The 27,493-nt window shown below is 44.5% G+C and overlaps 3 protein-coding genes and 1 long non-coding RNA gene across 4 annotated transcripts in view; 3 read left to right on the forward strand and 1 right to left on the reverse strand.

Moving 5' to 3' along the window:
- The window catches only part of RCSD1 (RCSD domain containing 1), a 368,022-nt gene that overhangs the window by 65,577 nt on the left and 274,952 nt on the right, over positions 1-27,493 (reverse strand). The window lies entirely within an intron of this gene.
- Positions 3,575-9,746, forward strand: CREG1 (cellular repressor of E1A stimulated genes 1). The gene is given in 4 exon segments (XM_032777421.2): positions 3,575-3,709; positions 3,711-3,875; positions 9,051-9,170; positions 9,558-9,746. Coding segments are annotated over 4 exon segments (591 nt in total). The 5' UTR covers positions 3,575-3,589; the 3' UTR covers positions 9,744-9,746.
- LOC142047834 (uncharacterized) lies at positions 11,144-16,281 on the forward strand. Its single transcript, XR_012657099.1, has 2 exons — positions 11,144-13,836; positions 13,919-16,281. It is a non-coding gene; the product is annotated as an uncharacterized LOC142047834 (long non-coding RNA).
- CD247 (CD247 molecule) overlaps positions 25,673-27,493 on the forward strand; it is a 79,966-nt gene continuing 78,145 nt past the window's right edge. The window contains exon 1 of the mRNA XM_032777414.2: positions 25,673-26,324. Within this exon, the coding sequence (XP_032633305.1) occupies positions 26,267-26,324 (58 nt within the window). The 5' untranslated portion in view covers positions 25,673-26,266. The remainder of the gene's footprint in view (positions 26,325-27,493) is intronic.

Raw genomic sequence — 27,493 nt, forward strand, 5'->3', positions numbered from 1 at the left:
GGAGAGGCCAGTGCCCGTGGTCCCCTTTCCCCAGCTGGGTCTACATAGAAACCTATCTGGGGTGGCATTGACCAGAGACTTTTGGGTTGTTGGACTTTGGAGTGATTGGACTTAAGACCCTAAGGGGAAAAGGACATTGCCAAATGTACTTGGGGGGTGGTTATGGTTTGTGTTATAACTCTGTTTGTGGTGTTTCTCCAATGGGATGCCGCATTGATTCCTTCCTTTATTAAAAAGATTTCGCTACACTCAGACTCCGTGCTTGCGAGAGGGGAAGTATTGCCTCCCAGAGGGTGTGGTATGTAAGTGTCCCAGGTCACTGGGTGGGGGCTCGAGCCGGTTATGCCTTGTGTTATTGAAACGGAACCCCTGGATACTGAACCTGGCCCTTGTTGCTGCCAACTCAGAGGGGCAGAAGGGTTACATCTATCTTCTCCCATCCTTTATTGGGGCATACTTTTTTCAGTACTTTCTTCTTTCCCCCCACCCATCATCCATGTGGTCTTTTCCCCTTCAAAGTTTCCCTGCCTTTCTAAATATATCCTTTCGTTAATTGCTATTCTGTCTCCTTTCCTCTCATCTCCAGCTCCCTTTCCTCCCCTATTTTCTCCTTAGCCCCTTGCCCTGAAACTTAGCTTCCCCTACACCTTAAGCAAGGGGACTTGTGTGGCTCTCCCACCATTTTGGTGAGACCCCTAACAGCTGCTTGTGCAGCTAGAGTTGTTTCTCCCCTCAGTTCAGCTCCATACTCAATAGCTGTTCTCCTATGCTTTGGAGGGTTAGGGGACAGCACCAGCAGAATTTTGTAATCTGTCTCCCACAGGTGTCTCTCTCCCTCACAAAGCCAAATAGGACAAAATAGTAAGTGAGAATCTTTATTCTGCCTGCCTGAAACCACAGGATTGTAGTAAACAGACTGCCAAGAATGTGGTAAAGTCCAAGGATCTGGTAAATTATCCAACAATTGAAGTATTTAAATCAACACTGGATGTCTTTTGCTAACAGCGATGACCTAGTTCAAGTCCAAGTTTTTAGGACAGATGAAAGATTCACAGGGTGAAATTCTATGGCCTACGTGATAGAGGAGTTCAGGAGAGACGATCACAATTGTCTCTTCTGGATTTAAAATCTATGAAACAAAGTGTGTTGGGGGCATTCTGGGAGCAACTATCTATCTAATTTAGGGTTTTATGCTGCCACCTATCACTGTAGTATTTCAGCACCTTCCATGTAAAATCAACAGCAACAGCAGAGTCTCTAGTGAACTTCATCGATTTTCTTGCACTTCATCCCTTTTTGGAGTCAGAACTCTGCTTGGGGGTAGTTTGGTTTTGAGGGGTAGTTGGTAGGAGTTTACAAATAAAACAGAGAGTCATGTTGTGAGCATCTTTCATGGTGGAAAGGCTTTCTCAAAAGCAGGTTTTGCAACGTTTCCTAAAAATGGTCTGATTCTGAATTCACCTGATCATCTCTAGACGTTTTCTCTGTAGCCAGATTCTGTCGACTGAGAATGCTCTGTCCCCAGCTCTCACCTGCTTCATTCATGGTTTTGTGATCTGCATTGTTGTGAAGGAGTGCAGCTGTCACAGTAGTTCACAGAGCAAATTCAGTCTTTTATATAGCTGGGTTTGAACTATTAATTGATCTATTAAATGCCAACTGGGACTTGAATAGAGAGGAGAGAGGGAGGGAGTGTTCTGTTCTGTACTCAGATTACTCGGCCTACCTGTTTCAATGGTATGTTTGTACTGCAATTACAAGGTGTGAGTGCAGCTCAGCTAAACAAACCCCAGCTAGCTTTAATCTAGCTAGCCCAGGTCCCAAACAGTGAAGCCAAGAAACCTGGATAATCACCCATGGGGCTACCACATGCTGAAGCATGCACTGCTGCAGCTTCACTGCTCTGGGACCCAAGCTAACTAGATTAATACTAGCTTTTGTATGTCTAATCAAGCTGCAATCACCCGTTTGGCTGTAATGTAGATATAACTAGAGTAGGAAGGTAGACTTCTCTCCAGGCTTTCAGAAAAAGTCAGGGAAAACAAGACTTGGCATTCCTGATATGTAATGCTGATTTTTAAAAAAGGCTCCAAAGGTGATCCCACAATTACAATTCAGTAAGCCTAAATTCACTACCATGTACATTGGTTGAAACTATAGTAAAGAACGGAATTATCAGACACATAGATGAACATGATATGTTGGGGAAGAGTTAATATGTCTTTTGCAAAGGGAAATCATCCCTCATCAATCTATTAGAATTCCTTGAGGGGGAGCAACAAACTTGTGGACAAGGGTGATCCAGTGTTATCGAGTATACCTGGACTTACAGAAAGCTTTTGACAAGGTCCCTCACCAAATGCTCTTAAAAAGAGTAGGCAGTCATGGAATAAGAAGAAAGGCCCTCTAACTGATCACTAACTGGTTAAAAGATAGGAAACAAAGAGGAGAAATAAATGGTCAGTTTTCATAGTGGAGAGAGGTAAATAGCGAAGTCTCCCAAGGATCTGTATTGGGACGAGTGCTGTTCAACAGATTCATAAATGATCTACGAAGGCAGTAAACAGTGAGGTGACAAAGTTTGCAGGTGATACAAGAGTATTCAAGATTGCAGTCAGCTTTGGACTGAACTACTATGAGTTATCAAGGGCTCTCACTAAACTGAGTTACTGGGAACAAAATGCCATATTACATTTAATGTTGATAAATCCCAGCTATGCGTACAGACTGATGGGCTCCATCATCTAAATTAGCTGTTACCACCCAAGGAGGAGACCTTGCAGTCACTGTTCTGTGAAAACCCCGCTCAGTGCGCAGCAGCCATCAGAAAAGCGAGCAGGCTGTTAGGGACCATTAGGACAGGAACAGAGCATACAACAGAACATAGCATAATGCCGCTCTATAAAGCCATGGTATCCAGGGGGCAGCCTGGCAATAGCCATGCAAAACAGTCTAGCGGGGGCAGGGTGCGTGGGACAAACCTGGGGCGCTTCCAAGGGAGACCCGGGCACCAAACGCCCCCTGTTGCCTGGGCCCGGGTGCTGCAAGGAGAGGGAAGAACGAACCGCACCAGCTCGCGCGCGCCGCCGCCCGGGGAGTCAGTGGCCTCCTCGTCGCACAGCTGCCCCCCTTCTCCCACGTGACCAGTTTGTTTATGTTTTACCTAACCAGTAGCTAGGTCTGTGAGTGCCACTCACTCCGCCCCAATTCTCTTTAATCCCGCCTCCGCCCGCCCAGTGCCAGTTGTTATTGGAGGAGAAAGGCTGATATTTGAGTGACTTCCGCCGCACAGAGCTGGTGCGAGAATCGGTTATGTTTACAACCGACAGACTTTGTGCTCATTAGCCCCGCCCCTGGCAGAGCTCATTGGAGGATATGAGAGGAAGGGGTGCTTCCATTGGCTGAGAGCAGAATGACCACGCCCCACTGAAGCGGGTATTCCATACCTTTGCGCCTCCAACACGCCCTCATTGGTGGAGACGGCCGGGTGGTGGGTGCCCGTTGGCTGAGAGTGGTGTGGCCCCACCCCGTCAGGAGGAAACAGCGTGGCCTCCAGCTGCAGGGAGGGTTAGTTACGATCTTAGTTACGATGAGGCTGCTGCTCCTGCCCTGGGCGCTGCTGGCGTTGCTGGCCGGCGCGGGGGCCGGGATCCCGCCGCACGAGGACGCGGCGCGCGTGGCCCGCTACGTGGTTCACCAGTGCGACTGGGGCGCGACTGGGCGCGCTGGCCACGCTGTCCGCGCGGCGCGAGCCGCTGCGGGGCCGCCCCTTCGCCAACGTCTTCTCGCTGAGCGACGGGCCGCCCGGGCCCCGCGGCAGCGGCGTCCCCTACCTCTACCTCACCGCGCTGGAGGTGTCCGTGCAGGACCTGCAGGTGAGCGCGGGGACCCGCCGCCCCGGCTGGAGGAGGTGGGTGGCACCGGGCCCGCAGGACTGGGGCTGGGCGCGGCGGGCGATCGCTGACCCCAGTACTTGGAGGGGGGTTCGCGTCCGTGTTACTGGACCTTCCGCCTTGCGGCGGGGCCGGCTGCCCCCCTCCTCCCCCCCCTCGCGGCGGGGCCGGCTGCCCTTTCCGCGCGCTCCGGTGTCCCTCAGTGAGTCAGTGCAAAGACCGAGCTCATCTAGCCCGGTGTGTCTCTTCTGCACCGCTCAGAGGGGATAAAGCTTGATCTGGCAGCAGAGGGGACTGGGTTTGCTATTCCAGGCTACAGGGGAGCTGCTGCTGAGTGTGCCCTTCCTCCCCCATTTGTGAGTGGTGTTATACCCCTGCTGCGATGTCCTGTGTACCCATGGCACACATGCCAGTTGTGGTACACATGAGAGCTTTGCTGACACTGAATGGGTCTCAAGCATACCAAGATTGCTAATTGCCTTTGAACAGTAAAGGAAGTGTATATTGAGATCTGTCTTAATTTGGATGTTACTAGCACACATCCTTGCTTATTATCACCAATTATGGAACTTGTTGGGCAAGTTAATAATCATCTTATGGTATGTGGAAATGGCAAGAATCATCACTCCTGTATTGCAGTGATCCTTTGCTTAGCATCCTTGCAAAAACTGCAAATATTAATGTGTGAAAATTTGAAATAAAAGTAGGGATATTGGCATATGAATTAGCTCAGATATTTGAAAAAACAGTCTAACTTCCTAACCTACTTGCTGCTAATATATTTGTAGTATGTGATACTTTGTTCAGGAGTTGGAACATTCTTTCCTCTGTGACTACTATGACTTGAGTGCAGATTAAAATAGCCGTTATGGAATACAACATCTGGAAATATCAGAAGCATAATAAAGTGAAGACAGTGAAGCTGCTAAATGTACAGAAGAGGACTGGTGACTAAAAATAGTATAGCGTTTGATCAGCAAAGCATCAAGCATTCTGCCCTGGTGGTTCTTTAGATCTTAACGTATCAGTGTAGAATGTTACAAGCAGCCAGGAAAGTAATCTCTAGGCAAGTCTCCTCAAACATGTCATGGTCATCTATGACAAAAATGCACCAATAGATGAAACTGCTGAAGCTCTAAGAGGAGGCACTGAATAAAGAAGCAGAGAACTGCAAAAAGATCAAAAAGGGGAGGGTAGGCACCAAATGAGCCACAAAGGACTTGAGCTGAAAAATTGGCAGGGTGTGTCTATACTTCAGGAAAACAGAAATAAAAAAACAAGGCAGCTAGTCTGAGCCCAGATTGGCTTACTTGGGCTCAGGGGGCTTGCACTGTGAGGCTAAAAATATCAGTGTGGATATTGCCGCTTGGTCTGGAGCAGTGGTGGGCAGGCAGTGGGCAGCATGCGGCCAATCAGGTTAAGCTGATTGCGGGCCACAAGATATTTTGCTGACATTAATCGTTCCCTGGCACTGCCCCCCACAGCTCTGAGTTCCGAGACCCTCCTGGCTGAGGTGATAGCCACTAAGAATGCGACCTTATATGAGAGAGATAGTAGAGAGCACAAGAGTGGCCGTGGTTCGCTGTTCCTAGCCAGTGGGAGCTGCGGGAAGCGGCTGGCGGACTGATGGGCTGCAGGTTGCCCACCACTGTTCTGGAGCCTGGGCTCAGCGATCCTCTCGTGGGTTTGAGAGCCCGAATGGGAACATACACACTGCTATTTTTAGCCCTGTTCCATGAGTCCAAGTGAGTTGGTGTGATTCAGTGTCTTTTGCAGTGTAGATGTACCTGAAGAGCTTAAGAGATACTCAGACCAACTACTTATTAAATTCATTTATAGCTGAAGCAAAAGGCATATGAGAGCAGAAAGAGAGTCAGAATAGCAACCACTGAAAGTCCATAATCAGCTCCTGCTAAACTTCTTTTCTTGGTTTGGTGAAGAATGAACTAACTAGACTGATTTAGCACACTTAAGGCGATAGCAGCAGTTGGTTGTATGTACAATGCAGTAGAGGAGTGGACGGGAGAGGCTTTCTGCACTATTTACAGAAGTAGTAGCAGTGACTAATTTTAAAAGTAATAGAAGTGTGTCATGATTCCCACTGGGATCATGAGATCCAGAAATGACGAACCAATAGCGATGGTATTGTTTGAAGAAATTATTAAACTATGTAATACTCAGGATGATGCTACTTATTTTTACATGTCTGCACACACACAAGTCCCTGTAAAAGAGTGTAGTCTAAACAACACAGATTTGGAGAAGAATCCAATACATCCTTTCCCCTCTCTTCACTCCTGTTTTCTTTGTAAAGAGAACTAAAACTTGGGCAAAACAAGCATGAAGTTTTGTTTTAGCCTTTTTCCATATAACTAATGCCAATTTGCCTCTTGAATTATCTGTCTGTAGTCTTCACCTGGTATGTTGAATGCTTTGCAGTTACCATTTTTCCCTTTTAATTTCTATTTGTAATATTTCATTTATGAAACTGTCTGTTTTAAGAAATATGGAGGTTTGATCAAACATTGCATGTTATGACCCCTGCCTAACTGTTTTAACACTGTCATAGATTTTACTGGTTCAGTGGACTCTTTCCAATCAGAAAACTCCCCCACAGACATCAGGTTCTCTTATCTGTATTCTGCTGTTGCAGCACAGAGATCAACTGTTTGGTTCATCACATAGAGACCTGTGCCAGCAGATAACACCAAATAACTATGACTCAGCTCTTTTTGGAGTTGAGTAACTTGAGCATCTGCATGGTCATAGTCTCGTGATGGCTGTAGTTCCATAAATGCAGTGGGAACTTGTATAGTGCTTAGGTCACTTAATTTTTTTTTGCTGAAATAAGCTATTCTAATAGAATTTCCCAGATGCACATTGAACTCTTAGTTGTGTTTCGGGGGAGGTGTGAAATATAATGTCAAATGATATTAAATCTAGTGTTTTGAAAGGAGACTTCAGGTTCTGAAAGCAAAGAAATGCACAAGAAAATTGGAAACTTAGGCAGCCCTACATAAAGTTTTGTGCAGATATTCTTCCTTCTCTAGCTAAAAGCTCTACAGATCTTTGCAATTACAAAACTAAATTCATTTGGGGCCTAATTTATATATGAATCTTGTCCTCAGGAGGTAAAAGCCTTAATAACTTCTACTTTATCTGTTGGAGGACCAGAACTTACTTAAATTTTGCCCTTCTCTGAAGTCCGTTACTGCTAACCTGGTAAACTGAAACCAAGCTGAGAGGAATGAGGCTTATCTTCTATTATTGGTTAAGCAGACTTGTAAACAGACATGAGTCCTCCTCAGTTGGATCTGCACTGATGGACTCTTGCCCCTGTGTGAAACCCCATTGCATGGGCATAAGGGGCTGCGCGTGTGATTTGACTTCAACATTGGGGGGAGGGTGTTATAGTCTTATAAATATTGAAAATAAAGAAGTTTATGTGAATGTTCACTCCATGATGGGAATGCAGTTTTTTGAAATATTCCTCTTCTGCCCCCCCCCCCCCTTTGGAGGCATAATTTTTGTTGAATTGTTTGTTTCCTGACATACACTTAAGGTCTAACTACACTAGGGGGTCTTTGCACTGATGTAGATTCACTACTCCATTTTAAAGCAGGCTCGCATTAGTGCAATGTATCTTGGTTTCAGATGCAACATACCTATACCAGGAATTTGCATCCACGTAGCTAATGTGGTCAGGACCCATAACCTGTATCTTAAACGCATACTGACTTTTACCACATCCACATCTAGCTTTGGAAGCAAAACTGATTTCCTGATCTGGATTCTTACTACAAAAGCTTCTATTTAAATTTCTTGATGTTTTCAACAAATTAATTTGTTGTAAAATTTAAAAAAATCTCCATGCATGTGTTGACAACCACTAAGTGTGACAAGTTATAGTTAAGGCATTCTCATCATGTCAGCTTTTGGGCCTTTCTAATTTATTCTTGGACACATACTTGTCATGCTTATTTTTAGACCAAAGGTGTGGTGTTTTTTTGGGTTGTTTTTTTTTAAACTAGGAGTAAGTCTTTCAGCTATGTTTGTGCTACCAGAATGGAGTTGGGTGCTTTTTATTTTAAACAGTTGAAGTTGCTTTCAAGTAGATTTTTACACTCCTGACTTAAACTGGATTTTTAAAACTAGCTTCAAACATCGATGGAGTTGAGGATATATAGATCATATGTTACATTCAAGTGTTAATGAGGCCCATTTTTTTTGAGCCCTCCAATTGTACGTTAGACAAATTTTGCTGTTAGAACCTTCTAAACTGCGTGGTCTTCCAGACCTATTCAGAGGCCATCTATCTAGGGTTTCAAATTAAGTAGTTTTAGAAGAATAATATAACTAGAATAAGAAGGTGGAGACAAATGTTGATAACTTTTTTTCTTCTCACTAAGCATTTTGGGTACTACCTGGACCTTAATTTGAAAATACCTTTTGTGACAATCATTCAGGGATGGGTATTTACCAGAGGTGTTTTTACTAGATAGAATCAAGATTTTTACAACCCCAGGAAAAACTAGTTAGTTCCAGTTTAAGGCATTTAACAAAACCAAAAAACTGTTTCAAACGCACATCATAGTACATGTAGTTTTAGTTACATATTCAAATTGCGGTTACATAAGACAATAGACTTGTAGATTAATTTAGGATTGTACAAATGAAAAGTAAACTGCAGAGGGTGTAATATTAATATGTAACTGTAATACTGAACATTGGAATGTCTATACATATTAGTTTGATATTTTTCTCAAAGAAATTATACATATCATGACTCATATGTCAGTTTTCAGTATTGCATAAACAAAAGTTGAAAACATTAGATGGGACAAAAAACACCAATAATGCAGTTATAAGCTTGAAGCATAATGCATGCAGAGTTGCAGACTACAGTCTAGCATTCTGTCGAAGAAGACCAGCTTTGATGTCGAGCCTATTCCTCAGTTTTGAATGGATGTTTGAAAAGATGCATTCTGAACTTGCTGGACATTGATGCAATTATTTTAAACCAGGTTTAGGCTGGTATGCACCAGTACCTGGCATTTCCTGGGATATTGACAACCCTGCAATCAGTTTATTTTAACACAGTTATGTAATGTATAGTTTTGGGACAGCTTTGCCAATTACTTACTGCTTGTATTTCAGGTGGATGCAAATGCCTCCCTAACAGTGTCTTTGGCACAGACTCCTTATTGCAAGAAGAGAGGCTATGATCCCCAGAATCCCCTGTGTGCCCACATTATCTTCTCTGGGACTGTTGATAAGGTAAACAACTGAAAGTCTGCACTGAACAGGACAGTATTGTGTACAAAGCAATACTCCTTAGTGAACAGAGAATAGAAATTTAATAACTTCTGTACAGAAGTGTAACATTACATACTTGACAGAAAAGATTCAAACTAATCTAATGATTCAGGCTGAGCTCTTTGACGATCTAGCAAGCTAGCTCATAGTTTGCATTGGTAGATTAACTCACAACTTCTGAGCAATACTCAAAGTGTCATTGAGAGTCTCTAGAGAGAATTCTGCAGAGCTACTACAGTGAGGGAAATCTCTAATATTCTTATTGGTAGTTGATTTAAAATGCTTCTAGATTTGTCTTTTACTAATGAAGCTTACATCATTTGTAATATGTTGCCGGTTACTTGTTAGGTGAATGAAACAGAAGCTGTCTTTGCAAAGCTAGCATTATTCAGTCGACACCCTGAGATGGCAAGCTGGCCTCGAGATCATAACTGGTTCTTTGCCAAATTCAACATCACCAATATCTGGGTCCTGGACTACTTTGGTGGACTGAAAACTGTGACTCCACAAGAATATTACAATGTCACACCTTAGTAAGTCCCTAAGTTTGTCATGTACTTGTCTGTCTCATACTTGGAAACTGCAAACTTAGTCTTAAAACAACCCCATCAGAGAGATGAGCTGTGCTGGTGTGGGTTTTTTTGTTTGGGGTTTTTTTTTTTTTTGCTTGTTGATATCTTTCCCCCGAAGTGATTTATTAGGTAGATGTTGGTCCCTAGTGTAAAGATATTGCTTTAATATGAATATTCCTGTTGATCGATTCCTGAGAGACAAAGCTTTCCCTTTAATAGTTTCCTTCCTTTCACCCTTCAGTATGCACTTCTTGTTATGTGAGTAGGAATTCTACCCACTTGTAATCTTAGCCAGTGGTGTATCTACTAAAAGTTGTGAAATACAAAAGTTTGGAACACTTTCCTTTTTAAGAAGGATCATTATGGACAGTTGTAATTGTACCTCTAACTTAAACATGATTTCCAGGGGGAAGGCTCCTTTGGAAGGAGCACTGAGAGACAGTGCTGTCTCTTTATTACGTGCAGGATGGAAAGATATCTTGTTTGGTGTAACGATTAAGAATTGTGAGAACACTCAAATGCACTTATGCTAGGGTGTGATTCTTATTGTTTGTTAGATCATTATACCGGTTGCTGGAGGATTCTGAGGCAGAGTCCTCAAGAGTCATTCATACACAATGCCTAAACTCTCTTATCAGAATACTGGGGTGTCTACAAATCTTGCTACATACCCTTTGTTCTATGGGACAGAAGGCTGCAGAATGAAGTTTTCTTGATATAACTTTTTTTTTTTTACTTGAAAACATACCTATACATTCAACTTAATAACTTTTCTTATTTTTACCCTCTTGTAGGTAAAAGAAAATCCTGGATATTATCGACATACAAACTAACTTCCTGGCCTATCGCCATGCTTTGTTTCAAGGGAGAGTATCTTCTCATTCGCTTCTAGAGCTGAGTTAATACGGAAAAAAAAAATCACAAATGAGCTCAATTTTTAATAAGCTTGCTTTGTGTATACTCCCACGTGTTTGTATTCACATCTCACAAACATTTGTGTAATTGAGCCATTACTGGCAAGAATGATCACACAAGTGAATTTGCAAATCTCATGTGAGTATTCCTGTTGAGGAAAATGTGTTAATCAGGGCATAGCCATGGGTGGGCCACACCTAGGCCTACCCAAATCTGAGCCAGTGTGAATCTCCTCCCTCCCCTGTTATAGGGAATGGAGAAGGAAATGGAAAGCCTGTTCTTCCCTCCTCTCCCTAGCTTTTCTGGATTGGCTAGTAACAGCTTCCCCCAACGGGGGGGAGGGGTGGGAGGGGCTACTAGTAGGGGGAACACAGCTGCCCTGCAGGATCATGTAAAGACACCTTATAGACTCCAGGGATTGAGGAGGGTGGAGTGCTGTGCACCCAGTGGTGGCAGGGATCAGAGCCAGGTGGCATCAGCTACAGAACAGAGAAACAGGCTGCTGCTTCTGCAGTGTGGAGCCCAGCCAAGCTCTCTCATCATTGCCCATCTACCATAAATTGGTACCCAGTCAAATTTCTATTTCTAGCTGTGCTACTGATGTTAATCACAACTTATCAGCACAGTTTAAATCATATGTCTGAGCACAAACAGTTTTACAAATATCAATCTGTATGGTTTTAAACAACTATGCCTAATAAATAAGGCTAAGGTTTGGTCATCGGCATTTATAGCAAAAGTCATGGACAAGTCAGGGCCCTGAATTTTTGTTTATTGCCTGTGACCTGTCCCTGACTTCTACTAAAAAATACCCCTGAGTAATTCTTAGCTGCTCCTAGGGTGCTGCTGCTCTGGGGGGACTCAGGGGCCAAAGGTTGGCCCCTGCTCTGGCAGTGGGAGCTGACTGCCTCTGGCCACCTGTTGCTCTGAGTCCCCCGGGGACTACTCTCCAGTGGCCTCTGGGGCCATTCCCGGGGCCGCTGCTTGGATGGCCCTGCAGCCAGCCGCACTGGCTGCTGCAGCTGTGAAGGTCATGGAATCCATGACCCCTTTGACATTCACAGATTAAATAACTCAGGTTATGATTTGTTGTGGATTGTTTGCATGCAGAAGAGGGCTAAGTTTATCTAAAATTACTTGAGTATTAGCTCAGCTCTACACATTTCTGTGCCTTAATTAAATCATTTTTGTTTGTGGGCTCTCTAGAAATTCTAGAGAGAACTTCTTAAAATATTACTTATGTTCTGGGTCATAGTCTTTGGGGCAGAGTAAACTGTAACCAGCTACGTTCTGCAGTGTGGCCCGAGGCTGATGACATCTAGAATATGGAATGAACTATTTGCATCAAGATGGAGAGTGAATTGCTGGGAACCTGAAGGCTCCAGGAACCTCGATTGCACATTATTGATGAGTACAGCTGCAGTCTGAAACACTTCCTGTTTAGGTACTTGTATAGCTCTCATCATTGTAATATAGTGATACTCAGACCTCAGTGGTTCAGGAGCCAAATTAGCAATCAACATTACCCAAAAGAGCCATAGTAGTGTGAATTTCTTGTTTCATTTACCATTTTCTATAATTATTCTCATTCTCACAGCAAAATGATTGACCAGATAGTCTACAATTTGTTAATAACATAGTAAAAGCATCCTGATTGGTTAATAACTTTAGATTTTAAATCATAGTGTTTTAATATCATGCTGCAAAGAGCCACAGGAGATGCATTAAAGAACTACTCCTGGCTCCCAAGCCTCAGTCTGAGTATCACTGCTGTAGTGTGTCTCTTAGGAAAACTAAATGTATCCTTCAGGCTTCTGACAAGTTGCTGACATAGCTTTAAGGTTGGGCAAAGCTTGTGTGCCCTTAATTCTTTAGAAATAAGATGCTATGAATAGTGAAAATGTCTGATACTTGCGTGTCAGTTACTAATTCTTCTGCTGCTGAAAACTTCACCATATGAATGTTAAATCCAGTCTTCATTCTGGAATTCCTTCGCTCACTCACTCATCGCTTACATAGCATTTGGCTTGTGAATTTAGTGTAGGCACTGTGAAAAGGGGGTCCATTATTTACTAGTAGTGTCTAACTTCTGAATCCATGAAGAAAAGTCTTACTTTATAAATCTAGTCAGTTGATAGCCGAACAACTTTATTTTCTCCCAACAATAGAACTAGTTTGCGGGGCAGGTTTTTTTAAAGCATATAAGGAACTTTTCGGTGAGAGGGGGAGGTTTATGAAATGTAATATAGCTGTTTCATCCTTTGAAGTGGTCTTCATTCACATTAGTCAATGAAAACGCTTATGAAAAACTTAGTTCCTTGCTCTTTAAGTGTCCCTCTGTCAAGCGGGATTGAGTTACAGAATTAAACCTCTATTTGTGTCCTATCTGTTCTCCCAAGTGCTAAATTCACAAGAAGTGTCAAAAAGGACCACCTCAGCAGATTAATTTATATTGAACTCATACTGAAGAAGTATTGTCTGGTGGCTAGAGCAAGGGACTTAAGAATCAGGATGTCTTAGTGAGTCAGTAGCAGGCACAGAAATAGAACAGTGTGCATGGTTAAATTGTGTAACCTCTCTTCTTCGCTATAGTGTGGCTGTATTACTATTTACTATATAAAGTGTTGGAAGATTTGTAAATCACTTTGATTATCTCTGATAAATTATCAGTGTACTGTAGGTAAACTGCTCCCTTCCCTTCTTTGTAAAGGGAAAATCTAGCCAAGTTACTACACTTTGAAACACTTTTGGTAAACTAATTGGGAACAGAAGAAGCTTGCGATTTGGAAATGCCTTGTATTGGATAGATAATGCTGACTCTAGATGCAGAATGAGCAAATAATTTTATATTAAATGTATATTTTAAAAAATTGGAGAGCTCTCAAGTGACTCTAAATTGTCAGAAGAACTCGTTGCATCCATTCTAATGGAAGTCCTTGGATGCTCTTCTTGTGCTTCTGGAGAGTGACTTATGAGTCAATGTATTTTATTCTGCATGAACAACCTCTGGTCCTGGGCATTTGTAACTATTAAAATCTATTTTTATGGTAAATGGTGTTTGGTTTAGTTATTTCACAGGATTTACTAATTTGCTTTCCACTTTCCCCCTCGTTCTTGCCAGGTAGCTGTTGCTCATGGATGTATCTTATTTGCCAGAAGAAATGGGGAAGCTGCTCTGTCAAAGCCTGACTTGTCCTAATCTATCTGACTTTATGCCTCCAGCTTCCTTATTTCTTTCCTACATTAATGCTGTCACTTTGTGGTGGTCTAGAGAGCGATCTGATCTGGGGCTGGGGAAAAGGTTTCATTCATATAAACCAAGACCTCGAGGAGATGTACTATACTGGGGAAGGGAGGGACTCTTTGGGTCAACACTAGATCTAATAGCCAACAAGTCTGATTTTGACCATTCCTCTTTCCATATTTTACCACATCTAAAACTATTCCACTGATGGTTCTTGTTGCTGACATTTTCTTGTTTTCCTGACTTTGTTTTTCACTTAAACCCGTTGCTCTGTATTTTACTAGTAGTGATCAAAGTGTCTTCATCTTCCTCCTCTTATATATTAACCCTCTCCATGTTTTCAGTAGTTCTGATCCCTTAAATGTTTTTTTAAGACTACATTTTTCCATGAAAGGGATCTTTTTTGCTGTCATTTTAGTTGATCACTGAAATGGGTCACCGTCTTGCTCTTTAAACCTTAAATGTGACTATACTCCTGAGTGTTCTCTATTAAGGTCTGTAAGCAGTTATACTCTCTCCTTTGCCCTGCCTAGCATGACGGTCTCCTTATATTAGTCTTTTCTCCTTGCACAGATTCCTTTGCTGTTCTGTGGGTTGGGGCGGAACCATTTGTTACTACCTTCCAGTAATATTACACAATTGTTTAGGATAAATTGGTTAATAATTTTTTCCAGTAGAGTCAATGGAGCAATTTTAGATAAATAATGGGATTTTGGCCTACACTAGAACTTGGGGCAGGATACTAGGATGAATGCTTCTTTTAGAAAGCATGATACGACAACCAGAAGGATCTGGCCACATATGCATTTTTCCTATCAAAGGTGCCCAGTGTAGGCCTCTGAGCTTTCAGGGGCCTGGATCTTCTGGACTAGTTATAGAATTTAAGACCCGGTGGGAACACCAAATCATCTAGTGTGACTTGTATCTCATGAGCCACCAACAGCACCTGCACACTAAACCAAATGACCAAAATTAGACCAAAGTATTACAGGTAACAGGAGACTAAATTATTATGTGCTACAGGCAAAGAATAGGTAGGACTAAGGCTTCTGCAGTGGCAGGGAATCCTACCAAATAACCCATACCCATGTGCTGTAGAGGAAAGAGGAAAAAAAAAACCCAAGGTTGCTGCCAGTCTGATCTTGGTGGAAATTCCTTCCTGACCTCACCTATATGGTGGTCAGTTAGACCCTGAACATATGAGCAAGAAGGACCAAGCCAGAACAAGCCTGAGAGAATGCTTGGTGCCACCTTAGAAACTATATACAGTGTCCCATGCCCAGTCTCTGATGCTCCAGAAGAAGGAGATCAACCCTTCTCCCCCAGTACATCGGGAGCAGGGCAGGTGGGGAAGAGGAATAATGGAAAAAGCCTTCTTGACCCCTGCCAGGTGACTGGCTGAAGCCTTTTAGGAACATAAGATAGAAACCAGATGGGAACCCCCCCAGCTGAACTTAAGAGATCCTGGCTTAAGGTGCTAGTGCGGCTATAGGTCTCGTAGAATATTTGGGCTGAAAAAGTTTTCAGCAGGTCACTGTTAAGATAGGACAGTTGGCTGGAATCCAAGCTAGTATAAGATACTTTTTTCTGAAAGTAGTACTATTATCAGTGCTAATCCAGTAAAACATCTGACTTCCTCATTACTTTGCTAAGGGATAGTAATGACAAATCTTACATAAATGTTCTAGTGTCAATAGATCACTGAAGTCATTTTTTTGGATCAATAAGCAAAAGTAGCTTTGAGTTATATCACAGAAAATGTTGAGAACAGTTAGTCTTAACAGAGCAAGGGATCAGATTCAAACTTTTGGGTTCTGTCTAGTTCCTTGTTTCCTGCCCCCACATCACCTAAGTATATTCCAAATACTAATGAATTTATCCTTGCAACATGTACTGAGCCAGGAAAATATCCCCACTTTTCAGGTAGGAAAAGGGAGACTTTAAACAACTTGCTTAGTCTCACAGGATGTTTATATCAGAATCAGGAATTGAGTCCAGGTCAATCTTGGATTGGCACCTTAATTAACCAAGAGACAGTATTTCCTTGTAGTTCTTGTTTTTGCTCATTGATTTGCTGTGTGACTTCTCTGCTTTTGCTTCCCAATCTGTAAGATGGGGTCATATTTATGTAGCTCACAGATGTGATGTTTTAACTGTTTGCAAAGTGCTCTACAGCAAACTGCAGAGTATGGGGTAGACATGTCAAAACAGAAGTGGATCAGAATAACAGTGTTAGTTTTGCAGTTTAAATTACTGTGTTTGAGGCAATGCTGTATCCTTGATCTTATACTGCTATACATAAAATAGTCTGTTGCCAAAACAATAAATAAATCCAAGCTGAGTCTTCCTTTAGTCATCTGTTTAATAGTATCATGTTTTAGAGTCATGCTTCCCTCCCTAAAGACTCTCTACACAGCAAAACATACTCATTGGAGCTTACGACATTGGTGTTTCCTGTCCAGTAACAAAAGTGGGAAGTATCCAAACTCTAATAAATTGCTGTATCACTGTTGGCCACAAGAGGGTGCCGTAGACTTTAGTTTCTTGGATTGATCCATTTTCAAACTATTACCTAAAATAGATTGATTTTGACTTGTTATAAATCCAGCTAAGAAGAATGCTGGGTCTGGAGTTCAGATACGTAGAGTTCTGTTCTCAACACTTCAAATTCTGTATGCTCTTCTCCACAAAAGAAGGCATTCTATTACAATTATCTAATAAAATACTCATAATTCTTTTGTTTTTGTAGTTAATTTGTTGTGAAAGGTGCTGGATTAGCAGCCCTGAAAAATGAAAGTTTTAAATTTACACAACATGTCTAGCAGAGGTGGTGGCACTACAGATTTTCTCACACCTGTCTCAACCTTCTTTTGGAGAAGCCACTACCAGTGGTTGACAGGTTTCCTTGTTCATTCAGTTCTTAGCCCTTCTGCTGAGAGTGGAGACAAACTCTGCTGATTGTGGTGATGGTTCTTTGTCATGTGGACACTTGTCCACTAGCAAATGGACTGAGATACCTAAAATCTCTTTTCACAATGGTCAAATAGCCATTGGATAATTAACCTTTTGTTTGCTGCATATCTGGACCAGATTTGAATGAGTAGCCTAGAGTGTTATGAGCGGTTTGTGGGCAATCAGAGCAGGAGTCAGAAGTCAGGCTGAATCAGGTACCAGAGAGTCAAAGTCTAAGAAAGGCCAGAGGGCAAACCAGTAATCAGTAGGCATGCAGCATCTGGTTACTGGAGGTCAGAATCTGAGGTAGGCCTGAGACTAAACCAAGAGTCAGGCAGGGTCAGAAGCCAGAGTCTGGGATCTCGCTCTGAAACCAAGCAGGCAGTCTGTATTGTTACTCAAACAACTCTCTGGCATGGCTTCTGGTTTAAGTACCAGTCCCAGCCAATCAGTGGGCTGCAAGGAGCTGCCACTCAGGTCCTGCTGGGCAGTATTTCCTGCTGGGCCCAGCCTCACATGGTGGTCCTGTGGGAACCTAGCCAAAGCCTCCTCCGGTGATGTGGAGGCGTCAGCAGCCCAGAACTCCTATGGTCCCAGGCTTTAACTGTGCAGGCTCTTACACAGAGAAACAGCATTCAAGGAGAGAGTAATATTTCAAGTGCTGAATGGTCTGGGACATTGTTAGACTAGACTACCACTGGTTTTATGTTTCATCATGGCTGAGAAGCTCAGTTAATCAATTTCTAAGGTTAAACTCTTGGAGTTGGTCCAAAGGCTTCTCCAAAAGAAGAACTTGCTTCTCTTGCTTCAGGTCAGTGTAATGGGTAGTTGGTATCACTTGGGTTTGTTCTCTGATTGGGATGAAGGCATGCAGGTAGTGAGAGATCAGAGAAGTGCTAATTTGCTGTCATTTGAGGCTGGTTTATTTAATTTTTAATCAAAAGTACCTTGTTGCTATGATGATGGTTAACATGCAAAACAATAAAAGTAATGGATTTGAAAATGTTTGTTTTAAAATTTCTCCCTGTTGCTAATCCTACATCTAGAGAGCCCCAGTCATTCTCCCTGTTACCCACTAGATTCTAACTCTCATTACCAGCCTTGTGCATGTAATCTTTCCAGTTTAAGTAGAATGGAAGAGACACTCTGGAACTTCCCACTGAAGCTTCTTAGGTAGCTGCAGGGGTTACTGCTGAGTGAGAGGAGGTTGCCCCTCAAAAATGTTGCCTGGTGGGTAAATAGGAACTAGATGTTAGGACAAATGGTTTGGTGGTTTCAGAGGGCGGCCACCAACCCTTGCTGATGGCCTCTCACACTTTTTCCTAAAGCACTTACTTAGCTTTAAATTAGCTTTAAATATGCACATACACATGTCCAAATCATTGTAATTTATTTATTGCTAGCTAGGAAGTCTGCTGTGAAAAGTGATAACAACGAACATACAAGTATCACTTTTCACAGCTGACTTACTCTGTGTAAGGATGAGGGGCCAGGAGAGGCACTGGGGGGGTAAGAGCCTGAAGCCCTGCCCTCTGGGTCCTGTTGGTGTGTAGCTGAAGCCTAAAGCTCCATGGCCAGAGCCTGCTACACCAGGCAGGGCTGGATTAACTTTTTGTGGGCCTGGCACCAAACATAGTTGCGGCAAGGTGTAGGGGGGTGAGTGGGATGGTCAGTCTCCACAGCAAAGAGTGGCTGAGGGGAATGAGGTGGGAGCAGCCCCGTTCTGTACAGCCCAGCAGAAGGGCACTGTTTACAAACCTGCAGCTGCCGGATGCACAGTGGCCAGCCCAGCCCTGTGCTGCCAGCATGCCCCTTGCCCTTGAGGGCGGGCCCGCACCACACTGCTCCCCTGCCCAGTGCCCGACCCTTATGTCCAGTTCCCCCTCGCCCAGAGACCTCCACCACAGATCTCTATGTCCAGCTTCCACCCCTCCCAGAGACCTCCCCTGCTGGCCTCCCACCACAACTACACAGCACCCTGCACACCACACCGCTTGCCCATAGACCTCCCCACTGCCCACCGCTTTCCTCGCAGTCCCACCATCACAGCTGCACAGCACCCCATATTCCTGAGTGGATTCTGCACCAAAAAATTAAAAAATCTGTTCACAATATTTTAAAAATCTGCAAATTTTATTTGTCAATAAATAAATGTGGAGGCTCCAACATGGCAGTGGGGAGCACAGGCCACTGATTGCATGGAGGTGGGAGATTACCCTGCAGCCTCCTCCACCCCACTCTGGACAGGGACTCAGCAGGGAGACTGCACCTGACCCTGACACATTGCAAAGGCCAGGGCTGCCCCAGACAGACCCTGGGGCCCTGCCCCCCCTGTGCCAGGCACATCAGGTGTGGGTGAGCAGGCTCTGTCTGGCAGCAGGATCCAAGTACAGAGGGACTTATTGTGGGGGGGATCCAGATGAGGGGTAAGAGAGTTCTCTGAGGGGCAATCTGGGTGCAGGCAGCTCAGTGGAGGGGATATGGATACACAGAAGCTCATTGGGGGGTTCCAGGTGCAGGGGCAATGGGACTCTGCTAGGGATCCAGGTGAAGGTGTTTGAGGCTCAGCATGGGGGTCTAGTGCAGGGGAAGTGGGGTTCATTTGGGTGGGGGTCAAGGTGCAGGTTGTTGGGGCTCTGTGGGGGGCTCATCAGGGTGGTACAGATGCAGGGGAGGTGGGGCTTGTCAGGGTGAGAGTTTGATGGGCCTGCTTAATAGGGGAGCCCCAGCTTCTGTCAAGGGGATGCCACATGCTGGGCTCCAGCTTCCCCCCCTGGCCCCGCTTCCCCCATCCCATGCCCCTTCCCCACTGCTCCATCTCCTCCCCACCCCACCCCCTTCCTTCCCCACTGCCTCTTTCCCCCAGCCTGGCTCTGCCCTGCCCTACCCTACCCTACCCCACCATAGGCACTCACTGTTGTACAGAAAACAGGATAGCTCCCAGAACACAGAAGGGGAGTTCAACCAGCACTAGGACCCAGAAAGTGGCATCTTCTGAGCAGCACCCTCTTTCTTCAGCGGGGGGAAGCTCTGTGTTTGCAGAAAGAGGGGGAGGCAGTGGCATGTGACTCCGTGTGCCCCCATGCCTCACCTCTGTTTTGGGGACACTGCCCCCCAAACTAAGCCCATGGGCATTCTCAGCTGCAACCTCCCTCCCTTTGCTTCTCGGTCACTTTTGAAAAGGAAGCAAAGACATCCTCAGGGGATCTGTTTTCATTCCTCCAGGAGTACTCCTCACAGAACCCCCATTGCCCAGTGCCTCCCCTACAGACCCTCCAGAGACCCACTCCCCCACACCCTTCCTGCCCCCCAGCCACCGGCCTGCTGGAAGTGACTGTCCATGCGTGGGCTGAGCCTGCAGCACTGCTGGGGCTGGTCAGGGATCCCTCTAGCCCCTCAGAAGCAGCACAACCAGCCAGGACAGAGTGGGAGCGTGGCCTGCCCCGGGCAGGTTCCCTCAGGACTCACATGCCTGGAGGGGCCCAGCTCACCATTCATGCCCCAGGGGTTAGGCAGGAGAGACGGAGGTGAAGAGGAGTGAGCACTGGGTGGGACCTCGGACGGGCAGAACCCAGGTAGAGTGGGTTGGAGAGGTGGGGCTAGTCTGGACACCATGGCCCCTTCTGAGTGTGGGCTCACAGCCATGGACCCGCTGGTGCCAGAGTAAACCTGGTACTGACCCCAGTGCTGAACCCCAAAGCCTGAGCCCTACCGCCCTCTGAGAATGGGGGGAACTCAATGGGTGCCTGCTCCTCCAGGGTCGTGCCCCAGATGTCTCCAAAGTGGGGCAGAGCCCAACCGTTGCTGGCGGCCCCAGCAACCAACACCAAGGCACGACATCCAGGAGCAACAGGCAGGGGAAGGGGCTGCTACTTTGCCCCTCCTACCCCAGCCCAAGAGGCTATTGCCTCAGAAAAGTCCCTGTTGGCCACATGCGGCCACGGTGGCCGCATTTAAGAAACGCTGCATGAGGACTCCTTGATTCCATTTGTGGTTCTGCCACTGACTTGCTTTGTGACCTTACCCTCTCTGTCCATTACATGTTATGTCTGTAAAATGTAGGTAATACCTGCCTCACAGATCTCTTGTGAGAATAATGCTTGTAAAGCAGCTCAACATCTTTAACGGAAAGATTTTTTTAAAAATCAAACTAACAGGACCTGTTTTGACTACTCTACCACAAAAACATAGTAAGCTGACAAAGCCCAATAGAGGAGTGTATGAGTGTGGGTATTTGCCCATGGACCCTATTAAAGATCACTTCATCCAAGGCTACTGTGTAATGACTTGCAGGCCAAAAATGCAGCCTTCGTTTAGACAAGAAATAGACGATTCTATTAAAACTTCAGTGACAATTTTAGTATGCCTCTTGGCATGTAGTCAAGACCAAGTTACATAATCAACTATTGATTGGGGCTTTGATTTTTTTCAAAAACATTTTTAAAAAAAACACACCCATTTTAATGTTTTGCCCCCACAACTAAATATGTGGAAAAGCTCCTAAAAGAAAAGGTGAGAGAAACAAGGAAGAGAACCTGAAATACAGAAATGCTTCAGGGATCACAGTAGTTTCAAGGTGTTCACCATGCCTTTACACAATAAGTCAAACTAATACATAATAGTGAGGTTTGTATAAACGTGAGAATAAAGTCCTGAAGTTGGTTCATACTTGAAATCAACACTTTTGGAGTATGTGCTTTGAAAAGAAGTTCTGGAGTTTTCCTATATACAGTCCAAGGTACTGTAAACCTGTGAAACTTGTGACAGCAAAATAGGCTATATCAGAAATCAACGTGGAATTAACAGGTCAAAGTATTAATGACCAGTGGATTGCTTATTTCCCTTTCTGTAGGTTAATGTGATTTGCCTACTTCTTATATTTTCTCATAATCAGTTAGAGTCTCCAGAGAATTGTGGTCTGAACAGGTCGTTTCTGGTGTAAGAATCAGCTGCTGCTTTTCAATGTCAGGCATCTTGAAAGTGACACTATCATGCTTGTTCAACAGGCTGAGAACTGGTGCATGTTCATAGGTGCCCCACATTAAAGTTCTTCTAATGTCTTAGATATATTTCTAACACGTTAATTAGGCTGAACATTTAAAAACAAAGACACCTGTTTATTTCCCATAGGACGTGTACACTCATGGACATGTTTATCTCTTGTGTTACACAGGTGTCTGTTTTCTTCTATTCTACAGTAGCCTGTCACTTTAGATGTGGCAGGGCTTCTGTTTACACTCTGCAGCTGCAAGGGATACTGGAAGCTGAGTGGGAGGCCTTAGGAAAGCAATATTTTCACTCCCAGAGGGGAGCAGCTGTAGTAAGACAAACTCCTCTTCGCTGTCTGTTGGGAGCATCTGAAGCAAGAGCAGGAGCCAGGAATTCTTCCTTATACTTCTCCATACAGGGTATTGGCAAATGTGCAGAGGGGGAGGGGCTAATCCCCTTGGAATGCAACCATTAATACTTGTTGTGCAATCATTACTGCATTGCAAGGGGATTAGTACATAGAAGCAATTATAGCAGAGTGAAGCTTCACTATAAGTTCCAGTGCACTAAAATGCAGTGGAGCAATATCGGACTGACTGCCTCTGGACTGGGGGTTCTCAGGACAAATTTTTTGGTGGCCTCAGAGTACGGCCACCAACTCTTACTGGTGGCTGCTCTCACACTTTTTCCTAAAACACTTATCGGTAATTAGCTTTAGGAAAAACAAATAAATATGCACATATACATGTCCAAATCATTGTAATTTATTTATTGCTAGCTAGTAAGTCTGCTGCGAAAAATGATATTAACAAACATACAAGTATCACTTTTCACAGCAGACTTACTCAGCTCTGCCAAGCCTGGGGACAAATTAAACCCTGGATGGGGGGCCGGGGGAGGGATCGGGTGACTAGAGCTTGAATCCCCGCTGCCAGAACCTGGGGCTTGTTGCAGTGCAGCCAAAGACCGGGACTGCAGTCCAAAGCCCCACGGCCAGAGCCTGCCACCATGCTACCCCAAGGCTGAACCCCAAAGCCTGAGCCCCACCCACCCTGGGAAAGTGGGGAACTCACTGGGTGCCTGCTCCTCCAGTATTGTGTCCCAGTTATCTCCAAAGGAGGGTAGGGCCCAACCCCTGCTGGCAACCCCAGCAACCAACACCAAGGTAGGGCATCCAGGAGCAACAGGGATTGGGAGAGGCTGTTACTTTGCCCCCCACTTCCCCAGCCCAGGAGGCTTTCGCCACAAGAAAAGTCCCTGGTGGCCACATTTGAGAAACGCTGCTCTAGGCTACATTTTGTCAATGTAAGTCAGTAGCTTGCATACCATAAACAGTGATATGTAGACATCTCTTTTCTTTGCAGTGTCTTGTGCATGAATGGCAGGTCCAGCTGTGGGCTACATCCTGCTCACCATATAGAACTACTACTGTCTATTTGGTATCCATTATCTTTGTGTGAGCATCTCCAAAAATGATTGCAAGAGGTTGGTGTTGAATTAGTTTCTGGGGACTACAACACTACCATTTATTGCTGAAAATAGGCCAGGCTCTACAGACATTGTCTTTCTCCAATGTCTTCCAGATCCTCCAACAGGTGACAGAGGTATTAAGTTTGTCTGAAAGTACTAACTATAGCAGGTAGGATCAGGAGAATCAGATCTGCTGATAACAGATCTGCTCTTAATCCCAGCAGTCTGTATTGATGATTACAGGTAGGGTCTCTGTGGTAGCAGTGCATGAGCCAGAGGGCAGTGTGTCATTATTTTTATCCCCAGCTTGACTGTGGTGCAGGTTCATTTTTAGTTTTCATTTATTTTCTGTTTAAACTCCAAACCCTGCTGCTTCTTTATACCTCAAGCAAGCACACCCAGCAAGAATGAAAACAGGCTGCCTTTGGGGATGGATTAGCCCCCTGTATCAGAGAAGCTTGTGAAAGGCCTGCCTATGGCCAGAGAGAGAGATTGCCATATTGACACAGCATCTGGTGAATGTATGCTTTGTGTACCCTAGGAAATTTACCAATCATAGGCAACAGGTATCAGAAAAAGGTGCAGCTTAACAGTGCTGAGCACAGTTGAAATGGAAGTGTGCAGTATACCAAACTGTTCAGTACATTTCCAGAAACCATGGTTAAACCTATCTCCCTCTGCCTGTAATGGGTAATTTCCCCAATAGACATGGTGCTAGACATATACTCAAGATAGCTAAAAGCTTCTCTTAACCCTTCAGAGAAGGTCTGCTGTCTCCACTGTGGACCTGACTCGCTATAAAGTTGCAAGATTGACAACGTTGCATTGATGAGCATTTTGTCCAGTTTTGTTATAAATATTCCAAGCAATGGAGTTCCTCACCACTTCCCGGTGGAGATTGTCCCATAACTTAACCGATTTCCCTGTTATGAAGGTTTTTTTGGTATTCAAACTAAATTCCCCTTTCTTAATTTCATCTCATAATTCTTAGGTACCTCCTTTGTACCAGCCTAAATAATTCTGCTCCTTTTATCAGCCCGTTGCTGCTCAAGTCAATGGTAAAACTCAGTTTCATTGGGTAATATTCAGGGAAATGTGTGCTCTGACCACCCCCTTGCTGCTGTTTCTTCGGTCGTTTAAAAATTCTGGCAGGCTAATTTCTCTATCTACATACTGGGCATAATAATGCTTAGCTGCTGCATCAGGCATGCTTGTGAGGCTAATTGAATTCTTTGAGCTCCTCAAGGAAAAACACGGTGGAATGGCTCAGTATTATTAACACTGTGAGCTGACAACAGCTAGCCAACTGACTAAGAAAAGAGCCCTGGAGAATGAAATCTGCCAAGTTACTGTTCACTTGAAATAACTCTTCTGTTACTGCCTACATAGTTTGTTAAATTGGAACTGGGCTACTAAAAGGCGCCTTGGTAGTCTCCTATTTGAGTCTTTTATTTTGAATTGTATATTAAGTGCTGGTTGAAGGTGTTAGATTGAAACCCCCAAGGAGTCCTATTAATTCCCAGAGCATAACAGTTCAGGTAGAAGCAGGGCAAACATCCCCTTGCTGCCAGGGGCGGCTCTTGGCATTTTGCTGCCACAAGCACGGCAGGCAGGCTGCCTTCGACGGCTTGCCTGCGGAGGGTCCGTTGGTCCCGTGGTTTTGGCGGACTTCCCACAGGCGTGCCTGCGGGAGGTCCTCCGAAGCCACAGGACCAGCGGACCCTCCGCAGGCAAGCCGCCGAGGGCAGCCTGCCTGCCGCCCTTGCAGAGTGCCCCCCGCGGCTTGCTGCCCCAAGCACGCGCTTGGCGTGCTGGGGCCTGGGGCCTCCCCTACCCGCTGCACCCTGCTAGTGTGTCTCAATATCGTCATGGAGGGACCACTTCTAGGGATGAGAGGGTTGTTCAGTCTCCTGGCCCACTCAGGCCTTTAGTGAGAGAAGATGTGGAGTATGTAGCTAGGACACTGCAATGCCATTTGTTTTAAAGGTACTACACCTTTAAATTTTCTAAGAACTCTCCCTCTGTGCAGAGGTCAGCAGCCATTTTATTTTGAGTTGTGGCAGCCTGTCCAGGGGGCACAGAGTCTGTGTGGGAGAGTGCACACTGTGCATCTCCTCCCCTACAGGCTGCAGCAACTCTGAGAACAAAATGGCAGCTAAACTCTGAGAGAGGCAGTTCTTAGCTATGTAAAGGAAGGGGTGGCACCTTTAAAACAAAAGGCATTGCAGTTTACCAGCTACCTACACCCAATAGGGGCCTGTTAGTTCCAAATTTGATGGCGCTTTCCTGTCACGTGGACACTTGTCTATAGGGAACAAAATTGAGATCAGCTCCTTTCACATGGGCCACCGAGTAGCCAAAAGAGGATAAAAACTTGTGATCACTAGTGGCCATTTCTGGATTTAAATCAGTGACCCAAGCTGAAGAACTCCGCCTATCACCGGAGCCATGTAGTTGTCCGAGGATGACTGTGTTATGCCCCGAGTTGTATTTTCACCTCGGTTTCTGATTTACTGTACATTGGACATAGTTATATTCCATCTCTTTTGAACTGTGAATGAATATCATACCATGCGTACTTTATAGGCTTCTTGTAGAAGTTCAGCTGCTGATGATTTAGAATTTCTGAGGCTCCATCAGAAAAACTAAAAAAAGAGGAAAAAAAGAAAACCCCAAACATCAATACCAAGAATATGAAACCAAACCTCTAAAGCTTCCTGGTTGTGAAGCAAAAGAAGGAGCGTGTGTTTCAGCCATACTGCCAGCAGGTGGACTCTGAAAGATCTTATAGACCTCGCACTTCCTGTGGAGGCAGCCAGAAGAACAAAGCCAGTGGAGGTGTCTTTTCTCCTCATCATCCCACTATCTGTTAACTCGTGGCCTCCAGCCCCCCAGTGCAATCCGGGGGGAGCAAGATGAAGTGGAAAGGGATTGTTATCTCTGCTGTCCTGCAGGCACAGCTCCCAATTACAGGTAAGGCAGGCTTTTCATATGACAAGGAACTATTTTAAAACCCTTTTGAGGTGGGGACGGAACACAACGTTTCTGTTGGCTCCCCGCCCTTCTGGTAGCAGGAGGGCATCTGCGTGTGAACCTCTAGCATGTCTGTCCTCCTAATTATGACTAGTTATGCACTAGTTCAGAACTAGCAACTGCAGGACTTGCTGAAAATGAAGTCTTTGCTATAAAGAAATCCTTTGGAAGATGGGGAGGGGCAAACAAGGCAGCAGCAGCAGCTACCTACCATTGATGAGGCCTGCCTTTGTTGTGTCAGAGTAAAAGATATGACAGCCGAATAACATCTTGTAATTAAATGGGGTTTCTAACCCTCCCTCCAACAGTTCTCTGTTTGGGATTTAAAAAATGAAAAGTTGGTATTCGGAGTGCGACCACCTTCAATATGCTGCCCAAGAGATATCTTTAATTTAGCTGGATAGAGTTTGGGCTGCATTGATCCTTAGTGGCACGTTCAGTGCTTGGTTTCCAATAAACGTCACCCTAGCAGCTCAGAAGCTGCTGTTGAGGGATTAGAGGAAGGGTAAAAAGGCTATGATTCCCCCCATCTTTGTCTATACCTGCACACTTGCTTTCAGGTAATTAAAATGAATAAAGTTTCCCTCTCTTATGTGTTTATTTGGTTGGTGTTTATAAACCGACCCCACTCAGGCAGACAATGGAGTGGGTTTAACATGCAAACACCCATGATTTAAGTTAATTTGGGGGAAGATGGGCATACATTTTAATAATCTATAAAATCAAGGAAAACTAGATTAATTTAATTTGCATCTAGAGAAGGGGCAGGAAAAGGCCTGAATTTGAGTAGTCAGCAAACATGAGAGACAATGAGGCCACCTTCGAGTGTATGCAGAAAATCCATATGAAGAGTTTCATCCATGTTTTCTTTAGTCAATGTACACAACCAAGGCACCATAAACAGCACTTTTATATCAAGTGTTTTGTGGACCTCAATAAACAAGGTTTTTGATGATTAGGAAAATGACCCAAAGCATTCACAGATGCTGTGCGATATAATCATGTTCCAGTTTACCTATGTACCATACATTTCAACAGGATTTTAAACTAGATTTGCATTATCCGCAGTAAGTACTCACAGCTACATTTATGTTAATATATAACGAGTA

This window comes from Chelonoidis abingdonii, chromosome 1 (genome assembly GCF_003597395.2).
Source record: "Chelonoidis abingdonii isolate Lonesome George chromosome 1, CheloAbing_2.0, whole genome shotgun sequence".
Classification (NCBI taxonomy): Eukaryota; Metazoa; Chordata; order Testudines; family Testudinidae; genus Chelonoidis; species Chelonoidis abingdonii.